Source organism: Ursus americanus, chromosome 2 (assembly GCF_024610735.1).
Source record: "Ursus americanus isolate L20-20 chromosome 2, mUrsAme1.1.p, whole genome shotgun sequence".
Taxonomy (NCBI): domain Eukaryota; kingdom Metazoa; phylum Chordata; class Mammalia; order Carnivora; family Ursidae; genus Ursus; species Ursus americanus.
The window spans coordinates 37511730-37537032 of NC_142128.1; the positions used below are offsets into that span (position 1 = coordinate 37511730).

Here is a 25303-nt window from a genome sequence, read left to right on the forward strand (position 1 = left end):
CTTTTTTAAAGATTTTATTTGTTCATTGGAGAGAGAGCAGGGGGAGGGGCAGAGGGAGAGCAGACCCCTGGCTGAGCAGGGAGCCCAGCTTGGGACTCATCAGGACCCTGGGATCACAGGCCGATGCTTAATCAGCTGAGCCACCCAGGCACCCCAAAGTGCTATCGGTGTTTTAATGCTATAGTTTAAAGTAAGCTCTACACCCAACATGGGGCTTGAACTCAGGACCCTGAGATCAAGAGTCGCTCACTCTACCAACTGAGCCAGCCAGGGGCCCCAGCTTTTAGCCTTATAGTACACTGAAACACCTGGGAGAATTCTTCTCCTGGCTGGTCTTCCATGTTTACGAATTTATACCTAACAATCTATTAATCTGTTAAATGTATGGATTAAGTACCTCCTGCATTTGCTAATCAAATCTCTTAATTCTCCTGGTTTTCTCAGTATGTCATCTGAAATTAACATTATGTGCTTTTTCTTCTTACACCAGACCATCCTACTATACTTTTTTGAATGTTCAGATAACCCCAGCCTTAGAAAAGTCATAACACAGAGGCCCTTGTGCTTTCTGGTGTTTTCTGTGCTGTAGACACACGCTGATCAAGAAGCTCAGTCAGCTGAGGGACAGCGAGCCTGACCTGGCCCAGCTACTGGTTGACCAGGTGAGTCTCCTGGGGACGAGCAGAACGGCCGTGAGCCTGCATCGTCTGTTGAAGTGGGACACCTGTTGCCTCTAAAACCTGGTTTTATTTTTTTAAGATTTTGAGAGAAAGCACAAGTCCGGGGAGGAACAGAGGGAGAAGCACACTCCCCACTGAGCAGGGAGCCTGACATGGGGCTCAGTTCTAGGACCCTGAGATCCTGACCCCAGGTGCCCCTAAAACCCCATTTTGAAAAGAGTAGTACTCTGCAGGGCCTTGTCCTCCCACTGATGAGGTTACCTTTGCCTTTCAGATCTATGAGAATGCCATGATCGCTGCCGGGCTCGTCGATGACCCCCGCCCCATGGTGGGCCGCCTGAACCACCTGCTTGTCAAGGCCCTGGAGCGACACTGAAGTGTGAAGACCCCCAGTCTCCATGCAGGGACTAGGGCTCAGGAGGTGACGAAGAAAAGAGGCAGCCTGAGACCAGCCAGGGAGAAAGGACTAGGTGCGACTAGTGACAACACCCCCTTCAGGCTTTATTAAAAGCATATGTTAATCTAAACTTGTGCCTGGACTGAGAAGGTAGGGAGAGTGCTGTTGCCACAACCCCCATGCTCGAGAAATCCTCCCCCCAGTGCTTGACTGTGAGCACAGGTAAGCTGTAGAGGTCGCCGGTCAGGGCCCCAGGCCCCACTTACATCAGACCCTCTTCAGCATCACCTCCACCGGGTAATGGTCGCTGATGGCCTGGGTCTGTGGGGAAACGTGCAGTGGGGACACAGTACTTCTTGATTGGCTCTCTGAGGTCACTGCAGACAACAGATAGCCGGAAGCCCCAGTAGAGCTGAAGCACGTAAGGGAAGGACACCTACCAGCTGGCTGCTCAGGCCGTAGGCAGCCTGGAAGTCAAAGGGGGCAGCCGAGTCCGGGACGATGGCGTGCTGGAGCAGCGTTCCTGCCACCACGATCCTGCCCCACATGAGAAGGTCAGCCTCGTGGCTGGCCACCTAACCCCTGCCCCACACTCTCTAGTCTGGTAAAGGTCACAGGGTGGTGCCGTGGAGCCCATCAGGGACTGGGAGGACCTCCCCTACCCCAGGGCACTAGGGCCCCAGACTGTTGCCCACTGACCGCAGCTCAGGAGGCAAACTGACCCAGGCTTTGGGAACCTGGAGCTAGGAGTCAAGGCTGCTCCCGGAGGCGACCTCCTACCTGTCATAGGCACAGTGCGTGGATGTGGATGTGGTGTCTGCAGTGTCAGGAATCAGCCACTGGAAAGCTGGGCTCGTGCGCAGGCGGATGGAGGCCCACTGGGAGGGGGCCACGTAGCTGCAGCCTGCATTGAAGTCGCCCATGAGCATGATGGCCTACAGGAGACAGCAGCCGCTTGGCCTGGGCATACGGCACGTGCACCCAGGGCCCAGGGCCGGGGACTCACCTCCAGGTCCCACTTCTGCCGGACGTCAAGGTAGACGTCATAGAGTGCGTCCATCTCCGCCACCGCATCCAGGGGCGCTGCGTGCAGGGGAACGATGGCGAACTCCTGGACCGCTGTGGAGAGGGCAGTCCTACTCAGCGGCAGGGGTGGGGGGGGGGGGGGCACATGCCAGTCCCAAGGGGGTGTTTCCCTCAGTGACTTCAACGTCAGACCAAGCACGAGGGGTGACCAGGGCTTTGAAGGGGCATGTACCAGTGAGCGGGGAGTGGAACCAGACGATGGCGGGCTCACGACTGAAGGTGTCGTTCCCACAGGGCTCGCAGCCGTCGTCATACTGGTAGCTGTCCCTCACGGACACCTGGTCGGGTCTGGGGAAGGTCAGGCGGTTAGCCTGGGACCAGGAACACCGCCCGCAGCCTGGCTGAGGTGGACGGCGCACACCAGGCCGGAGCTCGCGCTCAGCCCGTGCTGTGTGGCCTCCAGTTCCTCCCCGTAGGACAGACGGCTGCCCTCGAGGCCACCATCTCTAGGCGCCGGGGCTTTACCTGAATAAGAAGAGGTAGCGTTCCTTATAGCTGTTGCGGCCCAGCGGCTCGCTGACCACATAATGATAGGTGTCGGGGTCATCCCTGGATCAAGGAGACAAACGTGCACGTCAGGGGGCCCCCAGGGAACCCTTCTGCTGCCTACAGCAAAGGCGCCTATCTCCATCAGGCAACGGTACCGTGCCCTGGGGGGAGGGTCACTGTGCTGTACCTCCCCAGGCCCTCCACCATCACCCACTGATTGAGTATGTCCAGCAGCCTCCCCACGGCCGTCAGGTAGCTGTCTCTGACCTCCTGGACGACGGCGATGTCATAGCGACTCAGGATCTGTGGACAGGGCCACAGTGGTGCTAAGCAGGGCAGTCTGGTGGACACGGGGGGTCTGGCCCCTGATTGCTGCAGGTCCCCACAGGCTGAGCTGCTCCCTGGGGCACCTGCATGTCATGGTTTGGCCTGATGCTCCTGCCTGCGACTCTGCTGCCAGCCATGGATGGCACAGCACGCGGAGCTCCTCCCTGTCACCAGAGGCTCTCATCACTCCCATCTGTGGCTGCCCTCAGGACTGACTGCTGGCCCAGGGTTCCCAGGACCTGTTAGACTGCCATCCCCACAGCTACCGCCCAGGGTTCCTCAGGGACAGACCAGCCTGGACTGACCTGCACGATGTAGTGGGAGAGCGTGGCATTGGACATCTTGGTCTCCCCAAAAGTCCTGATGTTGAAGGCTGCGATTTTCAGGGACAGGGCCACATGCAGCAGCCCGGCCAGGGCAAGCAGTGCCCCCATCAGCCTGGCGCACCTCATTCTGGAACAGGAGAGATGTTTATGTGTGAGTCTGGAACTAGGACAGTGCCTCATCCTCCCCTGAGTCTGACCACATGGGGCTGGTGGAGCCCAAGGCTGAGTAAATCCTGTTTCTGTGGGCAGTGCTGAGCAGGCCGGGGTGAGACTCAACCCTCTCCCCAGTGTCCGGAGAGCCAGACAGCTAAGTGAAGGACCCTGGGGTCTTCTCGCTCCTCCACCCTCCAGAAGACAAGCCCCTGTAAGAGTCGCCAGCCTGAGGTGGTGCCTGGCCCTCTGCTGGGGGGACACCGGCTCCCTGCCTGCCCTGCTCCACGCACCCACCCAGCCAGGATTGGCAAGGGCTCTTCCCAGAGCGGCCAGTCACCTGGAGGGACCCTGACAGGCCTCTGGGCCTGGCCCCCACTTTCCATGGGCCCTGTGTCACACTGCCCTTGGGGCACCATACACTCACCAGAAGGTCAGCTTCTACAAGGATGATGGGAATTCTTAGAAGAATCAGGAATTGATATTCTCCGTTCTGTGTCAACGCTCTCCTATCCCTGCTTTATGAAAAAATAATTTACAAAGGGGAGTGAATTTAAAAATGCGGGTGAGAGACTCATGCAGAGCGGCAGCTGAGTCCCAGCACAGGTAATGTCCGTTTTCCCCTGGGGTTTTAAAGGTTTAGGCAGCTGTGACCTTTCCCAGGGCATCAGCTGGGGGACGGAGAACAATGGTGCTGCCTGTGTGGCTTTCCCACACACGTGGATGGCTGGCGTGCGACTATTTCAACAGGCATGGGTTCTTGCTGCTATAAAAAGAGCACCTGATAACACTTGCTCTTGGTTTTAAAGTCTAATAGAAGGGCCAAGGTGCCCGTGTCCTTCACACATGCTGCTCTCCCAGAGATGGGGAGGGAGCAGGTGTGAGCGGGTGGGCGGGCCCGGCTGTGTTCAGTCTGGAGACGACCTTGGAGCCACAGGTCAAAGCCTGCCATCCCCTCTGAGGCCCAACCCCAGCTTCCTCACGGGTCCGCAGTGCGGGCTGCAGGCCACTGAACTGGATGTCAGGCTCTCCCTGCGGAGCACGTGCTGTGGGCCCCAGGAAGCGGCGGGACGCGGGCCACCTCAGTTGCCAGCAAGGCAGCAGGGAGCTTTAGGGTGAAGGGCCATATGCTCCAGGTTGAGGTGACCCAGGTGACTGGGTCACAGGACACCATCAAGCAGCTGGAGGCTCTGGGCGGGGTCTCATGCCAGTCATTTCTATTTTGGAATCCTTTACTGTCCCGTTTCTAGTCATTTTCTGTGTCTGCTGAAACAAGTCACTAAAAAGCTGGTGACTTAAATTGACAGAAATGTATTCTCTAAGAGCCGTAGAGGCCAGAGACCAAAATCCATTTCACGGCACCGAAATCAAAGTGTCACGGGGGCTGCACTCCCGCAGCAACACGAGGGGAGGTCCCCTGCATCTCCAGCTCCTGGGGGCTCCAAGTCACCCCACTCTGTTCTCGTTGGCACGCTGCTCTGTCAGTTCTCTCTGCCCCTCTCACAAGCTGCATGGGATGGGATTTAGCATCCTCCCAGACCCTCAGAACTTCCTCTCCATCTCAAGAGCCCTGAATTGATCGCAGCTGCAAAGTCTTCTTTCTGCCATCTAACATTCACAGATTCCAGGGATCAGGACACGGATCTCCCTATCGGGGAGGGGCTGTGGTCTCCAAGGACAGCCCCGTGAGTGAGAGGGCCGCCAGGGTCACCCTGGTAAGGACGGGGTGCAGGGCTGGAGGACAAGGAGCAGGGGTGGCCCCAAGGCAACGGTCAGGGAGGTGCGGATCAGATCTGAGGGGAACAGAGCAGGAGGTGGCAGAGGGGATGAAAAACCAGTCAGAAGGTAAAGCAACAAGACCAGGAGCCCAAGATAATGAAAACCTGCTGACAGACGGCTGTGGCTGTTACCCTAGTCAGTCCACGTGTCCCTCCGGTGCAGACAGGTGGCCTGGCCCCCAAACTGCCACGCCCATCACAACCTGACCAAAGATTTGCTTGCTGCCTCTCCGGTTTTCAATCCCTGAGTATGTATGTAATGTATGTATGTATTTATTTATTAAAAGACTTTATTTATTTGACAGAGAGACAGCCAGTGAGAGAGGGAACACAAGCACAAGCAGGGGGAGTAGGAGAGGAAGAAGCAGGCTCCCAGCAGAGGAGCCCTATGTGGGGCTCGATCCCAGAACTCCGGGATCACGCCCTGAGCCGAAGGCAGACGCTTAACGACTGAGCCACCCAGGCGCCCCTCAATCCCTGAGTTTTTAAACACATCAAAATGCAGATCCCGGCCGGTACACAAGACTGTGGGTGTGTTCAGCGCAGGTGCCTAGAGCCCGTCCCTCCATGTGCTCCTTTCCCAGACCCCGCCTGCCGGACCCTTCTAGGGAAGCCTGGGAGCAAACGCAGACGGAGGCTGCCAGCCCCGCTTCTGACCGAACATGGGATGCTGCCCACAGGGGGCAGAGGTGGCACTGCCACCACGGCTGCCTGGTCCCTCCAGGCAGCTGTCAGCATGCCACTCTGGGCAAAATGTTGTCCCTTGTGCCCTGCAGAGCTCCCAGGCACAGTCTCTGCCCTCCCAGGTCCTGACTGTGGGCCCCACTCGAACCAAGAGCCAGGCCCAGTGCGCGGCTGTAGTGTCGGCTGCCCTCAGAGTTGGGCCTGCGGGAGAAGCAACACAGTCCACAAAGAGCTAACACCAGGAGTCGGGGGTCTGGGGCCCGCACCAGGCTCACCCGCTGCATCTTCACCCCCCCCTTTTTAAAGATTTTTCCATTTGAGAGAGCTCACGCGCACAAGCGGGGGAGGGAGAAGAAGGCTCCCCGCTGAGCAGGGAGCCCCATGCAGGATTCGATCCCAGGACCCTGGGATTGTGACCTGAGCCGAAAGCAGACACTTAACCGACTGAGCCGCCCAGGAGCCCCGCATCTTCACTCATTTTGAGCCTCACTGTCTGCATCTATAAAATGGGGGTAAAACTGTCACTACTCTCCTCTTGGGTTTAAGTATCAATGGATAACATTCCATGGAAGACACATCTCACATCTCCTTAAGAATAGTAACCCTCTCAAATGCTCTGTTTCTGTCACTCTCTTACCTTTTTCTCATGGACTTTTCCACTTGTAACATCAGCTCTTGTTATGTAACAAGCCATCCCCAAACTCCATGTACAACATACGCTTTTCCTTACACTCACAGGCCTGCAGTTACCCAGGGCAAGCTCCTATAAATGGTGGAAGGTGGAAACTTCCACAGGAGCAAATACACGATGCCTCCCAGGCCCCAGTTCACCATTCACGGGTTGCCACCTCTGACAGTCTTTTGGCCTCTGCCATGGCCAAGCTCAACACGACCTGTGGGGAGTCAGGGGTACACTCCTCCCACGCCCAGCCCCACAACGGAGACACAGAATAGATGCCAGGGAAAGGTAGGAAGCCTCGTGCTTCTAGCATTTGTCAGCCTTGACAGTCTTGACAGCAGGGAAATGAGCGCTGACAGCAGACCACCACCTCTGATCGGGCTGAGCTATTTTTACATCAACCCTGAAAGATGGACACCCTCTTTGGTTAAACTAAACCTACACCAGAGACAGGAAGCAGAAACTGCATATCACAATGGTTTACTGAAATCAAAGGATAAAGAAAAAATAAGCTCTAAGGTTGGCAACAGACGGCGCCAAGGAACGCCTCTGTGCAGCGTGTTGGGCTTCATGTCACAGTAAACGCCACAAGACCCCGTGCCCTGTTCCAGAACACTCTGGGGGTGGGGGTAACTGCACACCAACATGCAGCCGTGGGGCGAGGATGGCCACAGAAATGGGAAGGACACACAGCTGTGGTCGCCACAGGGCACGTGAAGCCCATCTGGCCACACAGTGACCCTGCAGGCGCCGCAGACACGCGTAGCTTCTGAGGGGAAAAGCGATACTCAGCATTGCTGGACACTGTGTTTAAGGTGCTCACAGTTTCAACATTTTCTCTTGCTCCGTTCCTTTCCATGGCTGCAGGTCTCTGCGCGGCTAGGTTTCTGGCAGTTACTGAAAATGTTACCACTGTGTGAAAATCCGTGTGCAACAGGCACCAACAATAGCAGCGTCCACTCTGCTTCCAAGATTGTAAAAGTGCCCAGCAGGCACACACATTCCGTTCCTAAGTAATTGGGACTTACTGAAAATATTTTTTCTTCAAATTCATATGTACAGATCTTCTGGATTTACAATAAAGGTTATATCTTGATAACCACTGTAACCACACCGATAACCACAACTTTCCACTGTAAGTGGAAATGCACTTGATACACCTACCAGACACCATAGCTTAGGCTCGCCTACCTTCAACGTGCTCAGAACACGGACATTAGCCTACAGTTGGGCTAATCCTCCAACACAAAGCCCATTTTATAATAAAGTGTTCAATATCTCATGTAATTAGCTGAATACTGTACTGACAGTGAAAAACAGAATGGCTGCCAAGGGTATCGACTGTTACCTTCATGACCGCGTGGCCGACCAGGCGCTGGGGCTCCTGCCACTGCCCAGTGTCTCGAGAGGCTCCTACCACAGATCACTGGCCCAGGAAAAGATCCACATTCAAAATTTGAAGTATGGGTTCTAATGAATGCATATCGCTTTTACACACTGTAAAGTCAAAACTAAGACGAACCACTGTAAGTGAGGGACTGTTAATTACTTTTCCAAATGTCTCCAAGTTGCTAGGATATAAATACTTAAGTTGTTTAGACTTACCTATTTAATTAATGGAACTGTGAGGTTTTTTGGCATAGGTGGTCCCTTAGAATAATTATGGAACCTGACGTAGGGGTGCTCTGAACTGGGAACGTTTGGGAAGCTCTGGGTCTAATCCAGACATAATGAATATCCCTGAGTTACTGTATCTACAGGCTCCTGTACTGAATATACCCTCTCTTCTGGCCGTTACCATTTACAACAGACTGAACAGCTGTCTTCTCACAAACTCTCAATTCTATAAACTGCTAACGAGAACGACTGCAATCTCAACTGCGTTTATTGCTTGCATGCATACTGGTGTGGAACAGTGCTCGGTCGCCTCTGGGAGATGGTAGGGAGTCAGGCCATTACTCTGCAAAGTGGCCAACAGTCAAAAATCAAGAAACTTCCCTGCCTTTCCTATGTAAACGGTACCACCGAGTTGCCCAGTGGTTAGTGAGGGGAGTTTCTCTGTATCGGCGTCGTCCCGCTAAGCACGGAAGAACCGCCAGAATTTGAGACTCAGCAGTTTGCAGCCCGATGCAGGCCCTGACCGTCACAGTCACTAACTCACGGAAGACGACCAACAGAGGACACAGCAGCACTGAGGAAGCAGCTTGCCAAAACCACCACAAACGTATGCAACCTCTAGACCTCAGGACCAACTTACGAGGGACAGAGGCATATCAGTCATCAGCACCATGGAGACACAGCATAATCCAGACTGTGGGACTACAGGACAAAGGATGGTCTCATCAATAAATTTTAAGAAAAAGAGGAGAGAGGAGGAACTTACAGATTAAAATGAAATAGATCTATTACTAATGCAACATGGATCTGGTTAAACAATGAATCTCAATTGTTTAAATGAACATTTCCTTGGGGCGGCTGGGTGGCTCAGTTGATTAAGTGTCTGACTCTTGGTATCAGCTCAGGTCTTGATCTAAAGGTTGTGAGATCGGGGCGCCTGGGTAGTGCAGTCGTTAAGCGTCTGCCTTAGGCTCAGGGCGTGATCCCGGCGTTCCAGGATCGAGCCCCACATCAGGCTCCTCCGCTGGGAGGCTGCTTCTTCCTCTCCCACTCCCCCTGCTTGTGTTCCCTCTCTTGCTGGCTGTCTCTCTGTCACATAAATAAATAAAATCTTTAAAAAAATAAATAAATAAAGGTTGTGAGATCAAGCCCCACACTGGATTCCACGCCGGGTGTGGAGCCTACTTAAAAAAGTAACTAACTAGGGGCGCCTGGGTGGCACAGTCGTTAAGCGTCTGCCTTCGGTTCGGGGCGTGATCCAGGTGTTCTGGGATCGAGCCCCGCATCAGGCTCCTCTGCTGGGAGCCTGCTTCTTCCTCTCCCACTCCCCCTGCTTGTGTTCCCTCTCTCGCTGGATGTCTCTCTCCCTGTCAAATAAATAAACAAAATCTTTAAAAAAAAAAATAACTAAATGGGGTGCATGGGTGGCTCAGTCAGTTAAACGTCTGCCTTTCGGCTCAGGTCATGATCCCAGGGTCCTGGAATGGAGCCCCGGATTGGGCTTTCTGCTTGGCGGAGAGTCTGCTCCTCCCTCTGCCTCTCCACCCCTCCTTGTGCTCTCTCACTCTGCTCTCTCTCAAATAAATAAATAAAATCTTAAAAAAAAAAAAAGAAACCTTAACTAAATTAATGAATGTTTGCGTGAACAAATCACTTAAGAGGCCATCGGGAACATTAGAACACTGGTCTGGTAACTGAGGAAATTTCAAGCGCATGTGGGCTTAAAGCTCTTTGCTCTAGTGCACCTCACACAGACCGAAGGTCTGGGGCAGCCCCGCCTCAGGCGAGTCAGCACCGCTTTGCCCACAGCACTGCTCACTCCCCGCGTCTGCGTCACATCTGGGTAATTCTCACAGTAGTTCAAACTTTTCCATTATTACTGTATTTATTATGGTGATCTGTGATGGCTGATCTTTGATGTACTACTGTAATTCTGGGGTGCCACAAACTGCGCCCATGTTAAGATAGCAAACTTAAAAGTGTTGTGCATATTCTGTCTGCTCCCCCGACTGGCCGTTCCCCCCTCTCTTCCCCTCTCCTCGGGCTTCCCTACTCCCTGACACACAACGGTATTGAAATCAAGCCAGTTACTAACTGTACAGTGGCCTTTAGAAAGTGAAAGGAAGACTGAGTCACACATCTCTCACTTTAAATCGAAAGCTAGAAATGATTGAGCTTAGTGAGGAAGGCATATCAAAAGCCGACAGACCAAAAGCGAGGCCTCCTGTACCAGTCAGCCAAGCAGCAACTGCAAAGGACAAGTTCTTGAAGGAAAGTAAAAGTGCCGCTCCAGATGAACACGCAGAAATGAGAGCACAGCGGCCTCACTGCTGATACAAGAAGCTTTAATGGTCTGGACGGAAGATCGAACCAGACACAACACGCCTTAAATGAAAGCCTGATCCAGAGCCAGGTCCTCTTTTCAAATCTGTGAAGGCCGAGAGGGGTAAGGAAGCTGCAGAAGGAAAGTACGAAGCAAGAAGAGGTGATCCGTGAGGTTTGAGGGAAGAAGCCATAACGCAGAAGTGCAAGATGAAGCCGTGAGTACTGACACAGGGGCTGCAGAAAGTGATCCAGAACATCAAGGAGATCATTCATGAAGGCGGCTACAATGACCACCGGATTTCCAACCTAGACAAAGAGCCTTACAACAGAAGAAGATGCCATCCAGCACGGTCACAGCTAGAATGGAGAAGTCAGCGCCCGGCTGCAAAGGGCAGGCCGACTCTCTCGCTAGGAGCTAATTTAACAGCTGGTCCCTTGAAGTTGAAGCCACGTTTATTTACCATTCTGAAGACCCCAGATCTACTCTGCCCGTGCTCTCGGAACGGAACAGCAAGGCCTGGATGACAGCACATCTGTTTACAACATGATCTACTGAACAGTAAGCCCACCGCTGAGACCTACTGCGCAGAAGAAGATTCCTTTCCAAATGCTCATGGACAACACACCTGGTCACCCAAGAGCTCTAATGGCGACGGACCATGAGATTCATGTTTTCACACCCACTGACACAACACCCATTCTGAGCTCAGAGAGCAAGGAGTAATTTCGACTTTCAAATCTTATTATTGAGAAGTACATTTTGTAAGGCTATAACTGCCTTAGACAGTGATCCTCTGATGGATCTGGGCAAAGTCAATTGAAATCCTTCTGGAAAGAATTCACCATGAACATCTGTGATTCATGGGAAGAGATCAAATATCAACCTTATAAGAAGTTTGGAAGAAGCTGATTCCAACCCTCACGGATGACTTTGAGGGGCTCAAGCCTGCCGTGGAGGAAGTCACTGAGATGTGGGGGAAACAAGAGGACTAGAGTCAGAAGTGGAGCCTGGGGCGCCTGGCTGGCTCAGGCGGAGGAGTGAGCGACTCTTGAACTTGGGGTCGTGAGTTCGAGCCCTACGCTGGGCTCGAGAGATTACTTAAATAAATATTAAAAAAAGAAGAAATGGAGCCTGAAGATGGGGCTGAATCACTGCGATCTCATAATAAAACTTAAACAGACGAGGAGCAAAGAAAGTGCTTCCTTGAAGACAGAATCTCTCATGGGAAAGCAGCTCTGAAGACTGCTGAAATGACAACAAAATATTTAGAATATTTTGTAAACTCAGCTGATAAAGTAGCAGCAGGGTTTCAGAGGATTGACTCCAATTCTGAAAGACTTTCTAACCATGGGTAAAATGCTATCAAACAGCATCACCTGCTACAAAGAAATCGTTCATGAAAGGAAGAGTCGATCGCAGCGGCAAACTCCACTGTTGTCTTATTTTAAGAAACGGCCACAGTCACCTCCACCTTCAGCAGCCACCACCCTGATCAGTCAGCAGCCACCAACATGAGGCAAGACCCTCCTCCAGCAAAAAGACTATGACTTCTGGAAAGCTCAGATGATGGTTAGCATTTTATAGCAATAAAGTAATTTTTAAAGTTTGTACATTGTTTTTGAGACATAATGGCAATGCACATTTTAATAGACTACAGGATACTATAAACATAACTTTTACATTCACTAGGAAACCAAAAAACGCACGTGGCTCACTGCACTGTGACAGTCATGTTATGACGGCGTCTGCAACCGAAGCCGCAGTCTCGCCGGGGCGGGCGGCTACTAAACGTTCAGGTGTGATCATGCCATTGTGGAAGTGCTTTCAATGATCCTTGGATTTCAGGTTTGTTTTTTTTTTTTCGGTGCAAAAAGCTGTTTTTATTAAAGCAAAAAAAGCTGCTGATCGCTGGATTTTAGAGTCACACTGAAATATTTAAGGGTGGAATGATATGCTATCTGGGATTTGCTTCAAAATGTGGCCCTGAAGCTGGGCGGTGGGCACGTGAAGGTTCAGCATGCTAGTCCCTACTTTTGAATATGTTGAAATTTTCTGTAATTTAAAAAAATTCTATAGATCAAAACATTTGTAAGCCGGGGCGCCTGGGTGGCACAGCGGTTAAGCGTCTGCCTTCGGCTCAGGGCGTGATCCCGGCGATCGGGGATCGAGCCCCACATCAGGCTCTTCTGCTGTGAGCCTGCTTCTTCCTCTCCCACTCCCCCTGCTTGTGTTCCCTCTCTCGCTGGCTGTCTCTATCTCTGTCGAATAAATAAATAAAATCTTTAAAAAAAAAAAAAAATTTGTAAGCCATAACTGAATCTAAGGCATCATCCAAAAATGAAGTAAGAAGCTGGGGGCGCCTGGCTGGCTCAGTGAGGAGAACATGTGACTCTTGATCTCAGGGTCATGAGTTTGAGCCCCACACTAGGTGGAGAGATTACTTAAAACACACACACACACAATTAAATTTTAAAAATGAATAAGAAGTTAATATTAAAAAAGAACTCACTCAAAATACTTTAAGTGCCAGGTCTGCATGTTAGGAAGTGCCCCTGGTCACCGTGAGGAGCAGGGCTGGGCTCGGGCGGAGGGAAGCCAAGCAGGCTGCTTCCAGGAGAAGGGACAAGGGTGGCTGACGCGGAAGGGAGGGTGAGGCGGGGAGAGCGCTGTGGCCTTAGGACAGGACTTGGTGGCATGCTGGATGTGGAGCGTGAGGAAATGGGATTTCAAGCTGTCAGAAGCTGTGGGTTGGGAGACGGTGACCAGCTGTCAGGTCCTGCAAGTCCGGCAGCCCTGAGAGGGACGGTGGCTTTCCGCCTGCCCAGGAAACACTCCTGACTCTCCTCGGAGATGGGGCTTTGTCCCCCATCCTGGCTGCGGCCGGGACACCTCCACTGACATCCAGTGGGCTTGACAAACTTGCTATGGAGGAACCAGACGGCAGACTGCGTCCCTGGATGCCCCCGCCCGCCTCCACTGAGATGCTCGGATACGTCAGACTCACCTGGCTCCCCGCTTTCCCTCAGCGCCACCCCAAATGCACTCGCTCTGGCCCTGCAGCCACCACGCCAGTCCTCCCCGAACACATGCAAAGCCCACCGGCGGTCTCCCTACTTCTGGAAATCCCCCCAGGATCCGAGTCTCCGCACAGCACCCGGCACATCTTGTGATTGAGCCGTCAGCCCGTGTTACTCCCCTGCTCACAACCCGCCGTCAATCTCTCCTAGTTCTCGAGATGACGGCGGAAGCGATTCTAGCTCCGGGCCTCTGCACCGCTGCACAGCTGGCTGCCCTGTCATTCTGGTTTCAGCTCACACATCACCCCTGCGGGAGGTCATCCTCTCCCCAACAATCCTTACCACCAATGTAGTCCCAGTAGCATCTTTTTTGTGACTTTTAGCCCTTGTTTTCCTTGTTCTTTAACGTGTTTGCTCTTCCTTGTTTACACTCGATTAAGGCCAGCCACTAGACCGAACACACACCCCACGAGAGCAGAGACCTCGTCCAACCTGTCCACCAAACTAAACCAGTCCCTGAACACAGAAGGCCCTCCACTGACAAATGCGTAACACAGTGGGGCTACGTGCTCACCTGCTGCCCCCCACCTCCCTCAGCACCCTCCTGGCTAAAAGAACATCTGTTCCTCATAAACCCTCCAGAAACCCAGCATGGCCTCCTGTCTTGAAGCGAAGGGTACACTCTGGGGCATGCAAGTGGCCTCTGGGCACTTGGTTCGAGCTGACCAGAACCTCCCAGGAGTCACGGCGTCATGGCCCTACAGGCCTGCCTCCCCTCAGCCAGACTCAACCTGTATTCCTTCTCTCCCCTTGGGAAGGGTGTTCACTGTCCCACAGAGCATTTTAGAAGACAAGGGGCTTCCACCCTTTCCTTCAGAGAAAAGTCTGATGTCTTTGCCATGACATTGCTTGAATCCGCGTCAAACAACCTGTGTAGGTCAGCATGCTGGCCTTGGCCCATGAGCCTGCCTTACCTCACCATCCCTCATGAATTTATTTCTGTTCATTATAAACAAACCATTAACCCAGGGTGGAAAACTTCTCAGAACAACATGCAACACTGCTACGATCCAAACACTGTCTGTCATGCTCCACAGCAGCCCCAGCCCCCATGTCCTCACCCCTGCCTGTGCCTATGCCAGTGCCAGTACCCATGCCCATCCCATCAGTGGAACAGGTGGCACTCAGGACCCGCGATGTGAGGCCTGAGAGTGTGTGCGGGCCCCTTGCAAACCAGATGGGCCTCCGTTTCCCCAATCCATCAGTCCTCAATGCTACCTTTTTGCACTCCACATTCAAGGGAGAAGCAAACAAAAAGACAACAGTGTAAAAAGGCAGTTTCTAAGGTTTACGTTGCAAGGTTAGCAGATGTTTAGCCCAAGACCATAAATACAAACACGCTTGTGTTCCTGACGATGAATCTGAGGCCCCCAAAGATTTCATTAGCACCACAAAGCTCTACTGACAGGACTCCCAACATGCCAGGAGTATCTCCAACAAAGTTGCACTGAAACATGTACTCCAAGTTCCGAAGACCTTCCAGTCTCTCCAAGCACAAAGAACCCTCTTCGGCGGGAACCCCCCTGCCCAAGGTTGGCGGTCTACAGAAGAGACAAGCACGGCCCTGGGGGCCCGGGGCCAAGGACGCTCACAGGATAGTGTGGGCTGGTCGTGGTGGTGTTTACAGGGTATTTTCTACCGATCTATCTTCCAGTTCACTAATCCTTTCTTCAGCTGCCTCTAACCTACTGTTACAGCCACTTACTGAAGTTTAAATTTATCATACTTTCCTGTTTCAGATTTTTCATTGAATTTTTTATGAATTCAATGTGAAGCTCTGCATCTTATCTCTTTGTTTTAATATGTTAATTAGCTAAAGTCCGTGTCTGACAACTCCAGTACCATAGTCTCTGGTGGGTCTGTCACCCTTTCCAGTCCTGTTTGTCAGGGTACCTGGTAAACTGACACAATGTCAGGCACGGTGTGTGGAAAGGATGTGGACTGAAAACTCAGCAAGCTGCTCTGGCTAGCACAGGCTGCATGGACATCTCTGAGCTATATGTGACCTGTGCAGAGGTATGCCAACCAATGAGCAACAGCCAGAAGGAACACAGACCATGTCCCTCTGCCCGACCAAGAGTCTCTGGGGCTGAAGACCTCTGTGTCCTTGTCTGAACCCTGAACCCTCTGGTATCTCTCCTTACCAGCCCAGTCCTACAATGAAGATGGCGGCAGGACATAGCAATTCTATATCCTAGAAGCTCATTCCATAGCTTCTCAGAGGACAGGATCATGTGTCTTCAGCTGAGGTTTACCACCTTGCTCCTGGAGAAGGAGCCTTGGGACTTGCAGACTGCCAGCTCCAGGCCTGCTTCCTCTCTGGGGACTCTGCCCTCTAGGCCAGATGGGCAATGCTATTTTTTTTTTTTATAAGAAGTGCAAGTAACTGCTATGCTTTTTACCTAGGACTGGCTACGGGGCTTATCTATAAGCACTAGTCTGTTACACGCTGACAGTTTCAACCATGTTTCCGAAATGGGTTCCTGCCTCAGGGCCTCTGCACTGTCTACCAGAGCATTCTGCCTCCAGATGGTCACATAGCTTGCCCCTCCTTCGCTCAAGCCTCGTCCCAGATGTCACCTTACCATAGCATCCTACTTAACACATCTTGTCCCTCTATCCTTATTTTTGTCTTACCACCAATCACATCTAACAATGTACATTCTGTCTCATGGGATGCAGTCCAGTGACAGCTCGGGCTTATGTAACAGCACCTAAACAAGCCCTGACCCACAGCGGGTGCTCACCAACTACTTGCTGAATGAAAGGATGAACATCGGAGAGGGGCCTTCTTGACAGAACACTGGCTTCAGATGCTCTCCACCCTCTCCAACTGCTCTGGCTGTCCTCATCTAAGTGTGAGCATCTCCACAAAGGGGGCCTGACCCAGTCATCTCTGATGAATGAGTGAAGGGACAGGCCAAGCTCCTCAGCCTCCACGTCCCAAATCCTTGTGGGATGGAGACATATAACCAAGGGTGATAAAGGACCACCAATGTTACAGCTCTTACTGGGAGGGAAAGCCTTCTGTGGGCTAAGGAGCCATCAGAGTAGTACTTGGGTAAAGCACAGCCAGAAAGAAGAGACAGGACCAGTTTATCCTGTCACAGAAGTCCCGGGCAGAGGTTGAGGACTGTCAGAGAGCAGACTCCAGAGAGTAGCTGGTGTGGGCCTATCTCTGTGGAGAGGAGGGAGTTGCCTATGCCTGAGCCCAGAAGGACCCTCACAAGAACCAGTGGTCCCAGGAGCCAGCATCCATATGATGGTGCAGCCCCAAAACACACTGGCCACTGAAGCTCTCACCACTGACCCTCAGGTCTGAGTACTAAGTGACAGTGTCTTTTCTAACTCTGCCCAATCCTTCATGGATGGGCCAGCTGGGGGGGGCTGATCCCATGTCTTCCCTACCTCCCCCATCACTGTGTCCACTATTCCCAGCCTCTGTTCACCCATTCTCTAAGCATCTCTGGACCTTAGGCTGTACGACATTAAGGCAATGTGGCTCTGCTAGTGGGAGGAGACCACAGTCCCCAAGCTCCCCTTGGTGTTTCCCTAGGAAGCTTTGGAATGTTCAGGTAACTAACATTTCCCTTGGGGGTACAGATGCATGCAGTGAGAGTCTGTGGGGCTCAGTCACATGAAAAGGCTCCCAATAAACCATCCTCCCTCAGCGCCTCAGCCTTCCCCTTTAACTGGCCTCCAGGACAGATATCTCATTGGGTCTGCCATGAGTGAAGGATGATGCACTTGTCCTGCCCCAGACCCCAACCGAGCCATGGGGCTCCCCAGAGGGCCTGCCTCTCCTGGACTCCTGAATGTGAGAAGACTCAGGGCCCTGCCACCACTCTCCCCTCAGAGGTCTGGGCACCACCCCCAGGGAAGGGTCTGAGGCTGGTAGAGTCCTGGCTGTGGGAACAGGAAGGTGCTTCTGGGTGGAGAACAGGAAAGGCAGCTGCAGAGACCTCTGCCTGCTCAGGAACTGCAGGCTCTGGGGAGCAGCACTGGTTCCCACCCCACTTCTATACCACTTCAGAAAACATGTCCACTCACCTAGCAAGGCTGGCTTTCCAGGCTCCCCTCTTGTTGCCTGCATGACAGCTGCCAGCCAGGGATCAGGGCCCCTCCCTCAGAGGGGAAGCGCAGGAGGGCAGCAGTGGTACCACCGGCCGTCTCGACCCAGCTGAAGCTGTGGACAGGGCCTCAGGCAGAAGCTGAGGTGGCCTTGTCGGTCCAGTTCCCAGTCGTGTGAAGACTGCTGGAGTCATGGTGGGCCACGGAAGCAGGCCAGGGACTCTGCCCATGCAAGTTCATGGGTGATCAGCTCCTTTCCTCACGTGAGCTCCTGTGAGGAGGCGCTGATCCTCGCGATCACCTCGGCCCAGCAAAGACACAACCACACAAGGTGGTAAAGGTGAGCCTGCTGTGGGGCCAACCCCAGGCTGCCACCATGTCACTGTTTTCCAATCTGTACCATCTTCTGGTTCCCATTCGTAGTGTGACTGGTTAATAAAAGAAAAAAAGGGAATGTTAACAGTGTCATCGGCTTAGCCAGGGAGCCCCACCTGTTCTGAATTTCACCAAGTTCCTGACAGGCTGTTTCAACTGTTTGGTTACGTACTCATTCAAGATAGAGTACCAGGGCCCCTGAACTCAGGAAAACTGGACAAGAGACGATGTGATGCATCTCCAGTCACCAGACAGTGGAGATCCCAGCGAGAAGGGACACCAACAGCTGGAGCCCTGTGACCGCACCAGCCACGGCCAAGGTGGTTCGGGGCTACAGTGCCGGGAGGGGAAACTCAGACACAGCTGGCAGTCTCCCTCAGTGGAAGAGACAGGAGGGCAAGGAGGCAGCTAGAAGGTGTGGGGCAGAGTGCTGGGGAGGAGGGGCTGCACAGTGGACAGAGCAGAGGGTCCCCTTGAGACTTCAGCTGAGGAGGAATCCGAACTGTGTGAGAGAAACTACGTGAGGAGTCCAGGGCAGGTATCCCTGGAAAGGAGCAGACGGAACGATCCCCAGAGCTCACACAGGGATGGCACTATTTTTGTGTTCCCACAAACCACCATGGAAAAGCCTCCTAATTCACTGTGTATGAGGCAGAATCCTCAGAAGGGCATCCCCCTAACCATGGGGCTAAATTAGCTGCAGACCAAAGGCAGCTCTGGACCCACTCTAACACTCCTCAGAAGCAAGCCTCTAAAGGATCAACTCATGCCAAGGAACTCAACCATGTGCCAGACCAAGATTAACACTATTTGAAGGAATACAAAAAAACCCAGCAACCAACAACATAAATTCACACTGTCCAGTATTCAATAAGGAAATGGCCAGGTGTATCAGTTGGAGCCCAGCCAGGAGACAGAAACCACACGGTATTTTAAATAATGGAAGTTTAGTATAAAGAATTAGTAACTATTTATAAGGAGTTAACTGAAAGGAAACAAAAGAGAACGCTACAGAATACAGCAGGGTGAAGGGAGGTACTCAAGGGAAGGATTCACACCTGGGAGGTGGGTGGTCACAGCCCACTGGATGGTGAAAAGCTCACTGGGCCACCCCCTGCCAAAGCTGGAGGCTGACAACCACCTAAGTGGGTGCCAACAAAATGAGCTGGGAAGCTGTGTGTGGAGATGCTGATGAGCTCACCGGAAAGCTTCCAGGAGGCCAGCCGGGGTCCCATGGCACTTGCCTGGCAGTGCCTGCCCCTTCCAGACACACAGAGGATATCAGGGCTGGCACCACAGGGGTGCTGCTGAATTTGCAGCTAGGAAACTGCCTGAAAAGGTGCTGCAGAAACTTACTGGAGTGAGCTCCCATGTGTCCTATGTGCCAGCCTGTGCCATAGAGCAGAAATAAGCAGAACACACAGAACCAGGAAGAGAGGCCCCTTCTCCTTCAGCACCCCCAACGGCGAGGATTAGCATCAGGTTTAAGCTAGACTCTGACCAGCTCAGGCATAGAGACTGAGTTCTACCCAGCAGTTTGCAGACTGTCAGCTGTGGACTCCAGTAGGTTTCCAGTAATTATGTGAACAACAATTCTGCAGCCTTCAACTGAGGCCACCTGTGAACTGGTCTTTAACTGGCCCAGTCCACACAGACGATAGCTTTCTGGAGTTTGTTTCCTGGTTTTTTTTCATGCTGTAAGTTTATTTACAAATATATTGAGTATATTGAATTCAAGAGTTTGATCAATTTTTCAAAGAGACCGCACATCTTAAAATGCTCCTTTCACATCCGTTTAATGGATTAATTAAAACACCCTTATTTCTTAAGCAGTTCATATCTTACTATAAAAAAAGGTGCAACAAAACCAGATCCAAAGTACAAAGTCATCATAATTAGTAACCACCACTTGTTTTTCACTGAAAATGGCAAATTCTTCCTTGGCCCCACCTCGCAGTGTCTCCCACAGACTACAGAGGCTGTGACCCTCCGGATGCTCTGTCCCAGCACAGCACTGTTGGAAGTTCTGTGAAAGGCACAGAGACAGAAGACAGTAAAAGTGTTTCCTATTTTTATCCATATTCTACTTCCTAAATCTGTCTTCCAAATTATGCTTTCCATTAGGCATTGTCAGGGGTGGATGACTCTTTTCACAGAAGATCGCTAACCAGAGACACTTTCTTCAATGTCACAGACTGCACAGGATGCTGCTTTGGAAACAGCTTTGTCATCTGAAAGACTTGTTGTGTATCTGAGACTTTCATCATTACGGTATGTGGCTCACAGATGGGAATTCAAGCAGGAATGGAAACGGGCAAGGGGCACTAAGGGAGAAATACAGAGGTATAACCACTCCTGCGCACGGTTACTGAAGGATTCTAAAATTCTTGCTCACATGCTAGCATGTGACTTACAAAGCAACGACAGTTCGTGCACCAGGACACGGTCTCAGTTTAATAACTATTCCCTTGGGGAACAGTGGCTCGGCTGGTTACACATCTGCCTTTGGCTAGGGTCATGATCCCAGAGTCCTGGATCGAGCCCCATTGTCAGGCTCTCTGCTGGGTGGGGAGCCTGCTTCTCCTTCCCCCTCTGCCTGCCGCTCTGCCTACTTGTGCTCACTCGCTCTCTGTAAAGTAAATGAACAAAATCTTTAAAAAAAAAAAAAAAAAAGTAACTGTTCCCATGACATCACTGAAATGATGTAATGTTGAAGACACGCCCTGCAGGGTGCCCAGCTGTAAGAAGGAAGCAGCGGTCGGTGTCGGGCCATGAGTCCACCCTTGGCTCTGGGCCGGGCCTGACTCCGAAACCTTGGTGTTTCCTCCTTGCCTGACGCCCAGTATGTCCCACGTAAGCCGCTTGCTCCTGCATTAAGCCAAGGGTACCTCACTTCTATCTGTGCATTCAGCGGGGAACTTGCCCACTGTAATGAAATGAATAAACGGTTTATAAACATGAAAAAAAAGCACATTATGTATAGATAAATAAAGGTAAGAATAAGTGATTTCTGCTATAAGCTGGAAGACAATGGAATGACATCTTTAAAACACTGAAAGAAAGGGAAAAAAAGGTGTCACCAGGTATTCTCTTAATCTACCAAAAATATCTTTCAAAAATGAAAGTAACGAACTTTCATTTTCCAGTCTGGCATGTAAGGAGTTTGGAAGCGGTCACTACTGTCCTTAAAATAAAAAAGCTAAACAAATTGAAAAACAACTCTTTTTAGATCCATGAGAGAACTGAAGTCACAGGATAAAACACTGTCCAAACAATCAGAGGAACAGGCAAACAGAGAAAATCACAGCTTACTGGAGCAGATGCGTGGGGCAGAAACCAGGGCAAGAAAAATCAAAGTGTAAGTGATGAATCACTAGAGGTTCAATTCGGACAAGTACAAATTAATAAAACTTAGGGAGGGCCCATTCTTAGGGGATCCCCGTACTTCTGTTAGTTTTATCTGCCACATTCTCACAGTGAAGATCAGAGAACAAAACCCCTTAGGTTTCATGCAGGGGAAGGGGAAGAGGAGCCACTTTGAGATACACCGAGAGCATTCTTTTCTTAACGAGGCCTGTCCTCAAGGGAAATTGTTTTTACCAGAGCCTAGCTTACTGAGATTCACCGAAACCTATCAGACCTAGGGGAAGGAAAATGTCCAATTCCAGTCCTCTCCACCTTCCTGTTTCACCTAAAAGAGGAGCAAAACCCAAAACCAAACAACACGTGTGAAGGTCATAGGCCAGGGCCACAGGTTCACTTAAAGACTGAGACCTAATCACAGAACCACAAAGAGATCACTTTTTTTTTTAATTTTAAGATTTTAGTTTTAAGTCATCTCTACATCCAACATAGGGCTCGAACCTGTAACTCTGAGATCAAGAGTCGTACGCTCCACCAACTGAGCCAGCCAGGCTCAGATCATTTCTAATAACATCAACAGGGCTCCTGTATAATAACTGGGGCGTACAACTAAAGAACTGCACTTTTCAGACCTTACTTAAGAAATCCTTAGGGAAACTCAGACACAAAGAAGAGACAAAAACAAGGACACCAGAGGAAATTTAAGCTCTGACACCTACTGATATAGCCAACAGTAAACACAGCCTAACTCCTAGCTAGGTAAACATAAAACCTCACACAAGGGCATATTTATCTCCAGTCCCTTTACCCAGTACACTGTGTCTAGCTTTCAAAAAATCCCAAAGCATACTAAAATAACAAACAGACTTGAAGAGACCAAGCAAGCAGAGAACCCGACCCAGATATGGCAGAGATGCTAAAATTATCAGACAAGGAATTTGAAGCAACTATCATTAATATGCTAGAGCTCTAATGGAAAAGTGGACAACATGCAAAGACAGGTAATATAAACAGGGAGATAGACATTCCAAGGAAGAATCAAAAGGAAATGCTGGCAACCAAAAACAAAACAAAACAAAAAACACCCACAACAACACCGTAATAGAAATAAAGAACACTTTGATGGACTCATCAAAACTCTAGACACAGCCAAGGAAAGAAACAATGAGCTGGAGGAAATGCCAATACAACTTTCAAAACTGAAAAGCAAAAAGAAAAATGAACGAAAAGGACAGAACAGAATATCTAAGATGTAGTCTACCTGCAGCAGAAACAGAAGAAGAGAGAAAGGAGCAGAAGAAATATGTGATCCAACAATGACTAAGACTTTTCCAAAACTAATAGTAGAGGGCAAACCACAGAAGCCCACAGAACACCAAATATATATAAAAATTATAAAAAATCTGTACCTAGCCATACCACATTCAAGCTTGCCAGAAAATCAAAGACAAAGAGAAAATCATAAAAGCAAGCAGTGGGGGAGAAGCCTCACCTACAGAGAAGCAAGAATAAGCGGCATATTGGCCTTCCCATCAGAAACCATTCAAGCAAGAGAGTGGAGGAAATACCTGAGGTACTGAAGGAAAAAAAAAGCTAAAGAGAAAAAAAGACTCTATACGATGAACAAAAATTAAGGGAATTTGTCACAGGATAGACGTACCTATCAAAAAATGTTACAAAATTTCTTCAGAAAGGAGACAGACACAGATCAGAAACACAAATCTACACAAAGAAGAGTGTTAGCAAAGGAATAAATGGGGGTAAAATATTTTACTCTTCTTATTCTTTTTTTTTTTTTAAGATTTTATTTATTCATTTGACAGAGATAGAGACAGCCAGTGAGAGAGGGAACACAAGCAGGGGGAGTGGGAGAGGAAGAAGCAGGCTCCCAGTGGAGAAGCCTGATGTGGGGCTCGATCCCAGAATGCCGGGATCACTCCCTGAGCCAAAGGCAGACGCCCAACGGCTGCGCCACCCAGGGGCCCCTACTTTTCTTATTCTTAATTGACCTGATGCATAACAGTTTGCTCAAAATAATAATTTCAATAATGTATACAATAATTGTAGCTTCTGTACAAGTGAACTGAATGATAATGATGTCATAAGGGGCAGGAGGAAGGAACTGGGGACATTCTGTCATAAGGTACCTGCACTAACCATGACAGGGTATAGTATTTGAAAGTGGATTTAGAAGAGCCCTTGGATAAGTTGTACATACATACTGTGAATTTAAGAGCAAACACTTAAAAAGAAGGGTTTTTTTTCCTTTTAAGTATAATTGATATGCTAAGAGAGTGGGAAAATGTAGTCTATAAATGTTCAATTAAAGTCAGATAAAGCAGAAAAAGAGTGAGATACAAAACCCAAACTAAAGGCAACAGATAAAAAACAGTAACAATTATGGCAATTATTAATCCAACTGTATCCATAAACACTTTAAATGTCAATGGTCTACATACATATTTTTAGAACACAAAACTATTAAAATGGAAGTCAACCACAAGAAAAAATGTGGAAAGACCTCAAATACATGGGGGTTAAAGAACATCCCACCAAAGAATGAATGGGTTAACCAGTAAATTACAGAAGAATTTTAAAAAGACATGGAAGCAAATGAAAATGTGACAGTCCATAACCTTTGGGATGCAGCAAAGGCAGTCCTAAAAGGGAAGCATACTGCAACACAGGCCTACCTCCTTAGCAAGAAAAGTCTCAAATATACAACCTAACCTTACACCTAAAGTAGCTAGAAAAGGAACAGCAAATAAAGCTTAAAGCCAGGAGAAGAAGGGAAATAATAAAGATGAGAGCAGAAATAAATGATATAGAAATAAAAAATCCCAGTAGAACAGACCAACAAAACTAAGAGCTGGTTCTTTGAATTAATAAAATTGATAACACCCTAGCTAGACTTATCAAAAAGAAAAGAGAAAGGACCCAAATAGATAAAATCATTAATGAGAGAGATCACAACCAACACCACAGAAATACAGTCATAAGGGAATACTATGGGGGCCCCTGGGTGGCTCAGTCTGTAAAGCATCTGCCTTTGGCTCAGGTCATGATCTTGGGGTCCTGAGATCAAGCCCGGTGTTGGGCTCCCTGCTCAGTGGGGAGCCTGCTTCTCCCCCTCCCTCTGCACATCCTCCCCCCTTGTGCTCCTGCTCTCTCTCAAATAAATAAAATCTTTAAAAAAAATAACAGAATACTACGAAAAATTATATGCTCCCAAACTGGGCAACCTGGAAGAAATGGACAAATTCCTAGAAGCTTATAAACTACCAAAACTGAAACAGGAAGAAATAGAAAATTTGAACAGACACATAACCAGCAAAGAAACTGAATCAGTAATCAAAAATCTCCCAACAAATAAAAGTCCTGGGCCAGATGGCTTCCCTGGGGGAATCCTACCAGACATTTTTTTAAAAGACCTTATTTATTTATTTGAGAGAGAAAGAGAAAGAGAGAGGGAGAAGGAGACTCCCCACTGAGGAGGGAGAGCCTGACACGGGGCTTGATCCCGGGACCTTGGGACCATGACCCTAGCCAAAGGCAGACACAACTAACTGAGCTACCCAGGCACCCCTCTACTAGACACTTACAGGAGAGTTAATACCCATTCTTCTCAAACTGTTCCAAAAAACAGAAATGGAAGGAAAACTTCCAAACTCATTCTACAAAGCCAGTATTACCTGATTCCAAAACCAAAACCCCACTAAAAAGGAGAATTACAAGCCAATACCCAGATGAACATGGATGCAAAATTTCTCAATAAAATATTAGCAAATCGAGTTCAACAGTACATTCAAAGAATTATCTACCACGAGTGAGATTTACTCCTGGTCTGTGGGGGGGGGGGTCAATATTCATAAATCAAT

At 50.0% G+C, this 25303-nt stretch overlaps 2 protein-coding genes and 1 pseudogene across 6 annotated transcripts in view; 1 reads left to right on the top strand and 2 right to left on the bottom strand.

Moving 5' to 3' along the window:
* Nucleotides 1-1207, top strand: part of TRAP1 (TNF receptor associated protein 1) — a 43749-nt gene extending 42542 nt beyond the window's left edge. For 2 of the 4 annotated variants that reach the window (XM_087871053.1, XM_045784028.2), the window contains exons 17-18: nt 590-662; nt 955-1207. In XM_087871053.1, coding sequence (XP_087727179.1) covers nt 590-637 — 48 coding nt within the window. In that variant the 3' untranslated portion in view covers nt 638-662; nt 955-1207. Of the gene's footprint in view, nt 1-589; nt 663-759; nt 872-954 lie in introns of those variants that run through there. The other 2 variants (XM_087871052.1, XM_087871055.1) reach the window with 2 other exon arrangements.
* On the bottom strand, nt 1134-4202 carry DNASE1 (deoxyribonuclease 1). Of its 2 annotated transcripts, none has more exons than XM_045784034.2 (9): nt 3883-4202; nt 3285-3432; nt 2840-2955; nt 2629-2712; nt 2336-2451; nt 2084-2196; nt 1858-2012; nt 1518-1614; nt 1134-1398 (listed from the first exon to the last, which is right to left on the bottom strand). In XM_045784034.2, exons 2-9 carry the CDS (start codon nt 3429-3431, stop codon nt 1345-1347), a joined length of 882 nt encoding a protein of 293 aa, XP_045639990.1. In that variant the 5' UTR covers nt 3432; nt 3883-4202; the 3' UTR covers nt 1134-1344. The 2 variants fall into 2 exon arrangements, with proteins under 2 accessions (XP_045639990.1, XP_045639992.1); XM_045784036.2 differs by having other exon boundaries at nt 2867-2955; nt 3883-4190.
* Nucleotides 4203-18122: 13920 nt separating this feature from the next.
* On the bottom strand, nt 18123-23271 carry LOC123783346 (cytochrome c oxidase subunit 7C, mitochondrial pseudogene; annotated as a pseudogene).
* Between the last annotated feature and the right edge of the window lie 2032 nt (nt 23272-25303).

Coding starts and splice junctions, on each gene's coding strand:
- DNASE1 (XM_045784034.2), bottom strand. CDS start 3,431: ATGAGGTGCGCCAGGCTGATGGGGGCACTGCTTGCCCTGGCCGGGCTG. Junction 1,615..1,857: donor ACGCACTGTGCCTATGACAG/GTAGGAGGTCGC, acceptor CATGTGGGGCAG/GATCGTGGTGGCAGGAACGC. Junction 1,399..1,517: donor ACGGCCTGAGCAGCCAGCTG/GTAGGTGTCCTT, acceptor GTTTCCCCACAG/ACCCAGGCCATCAGCGACCA.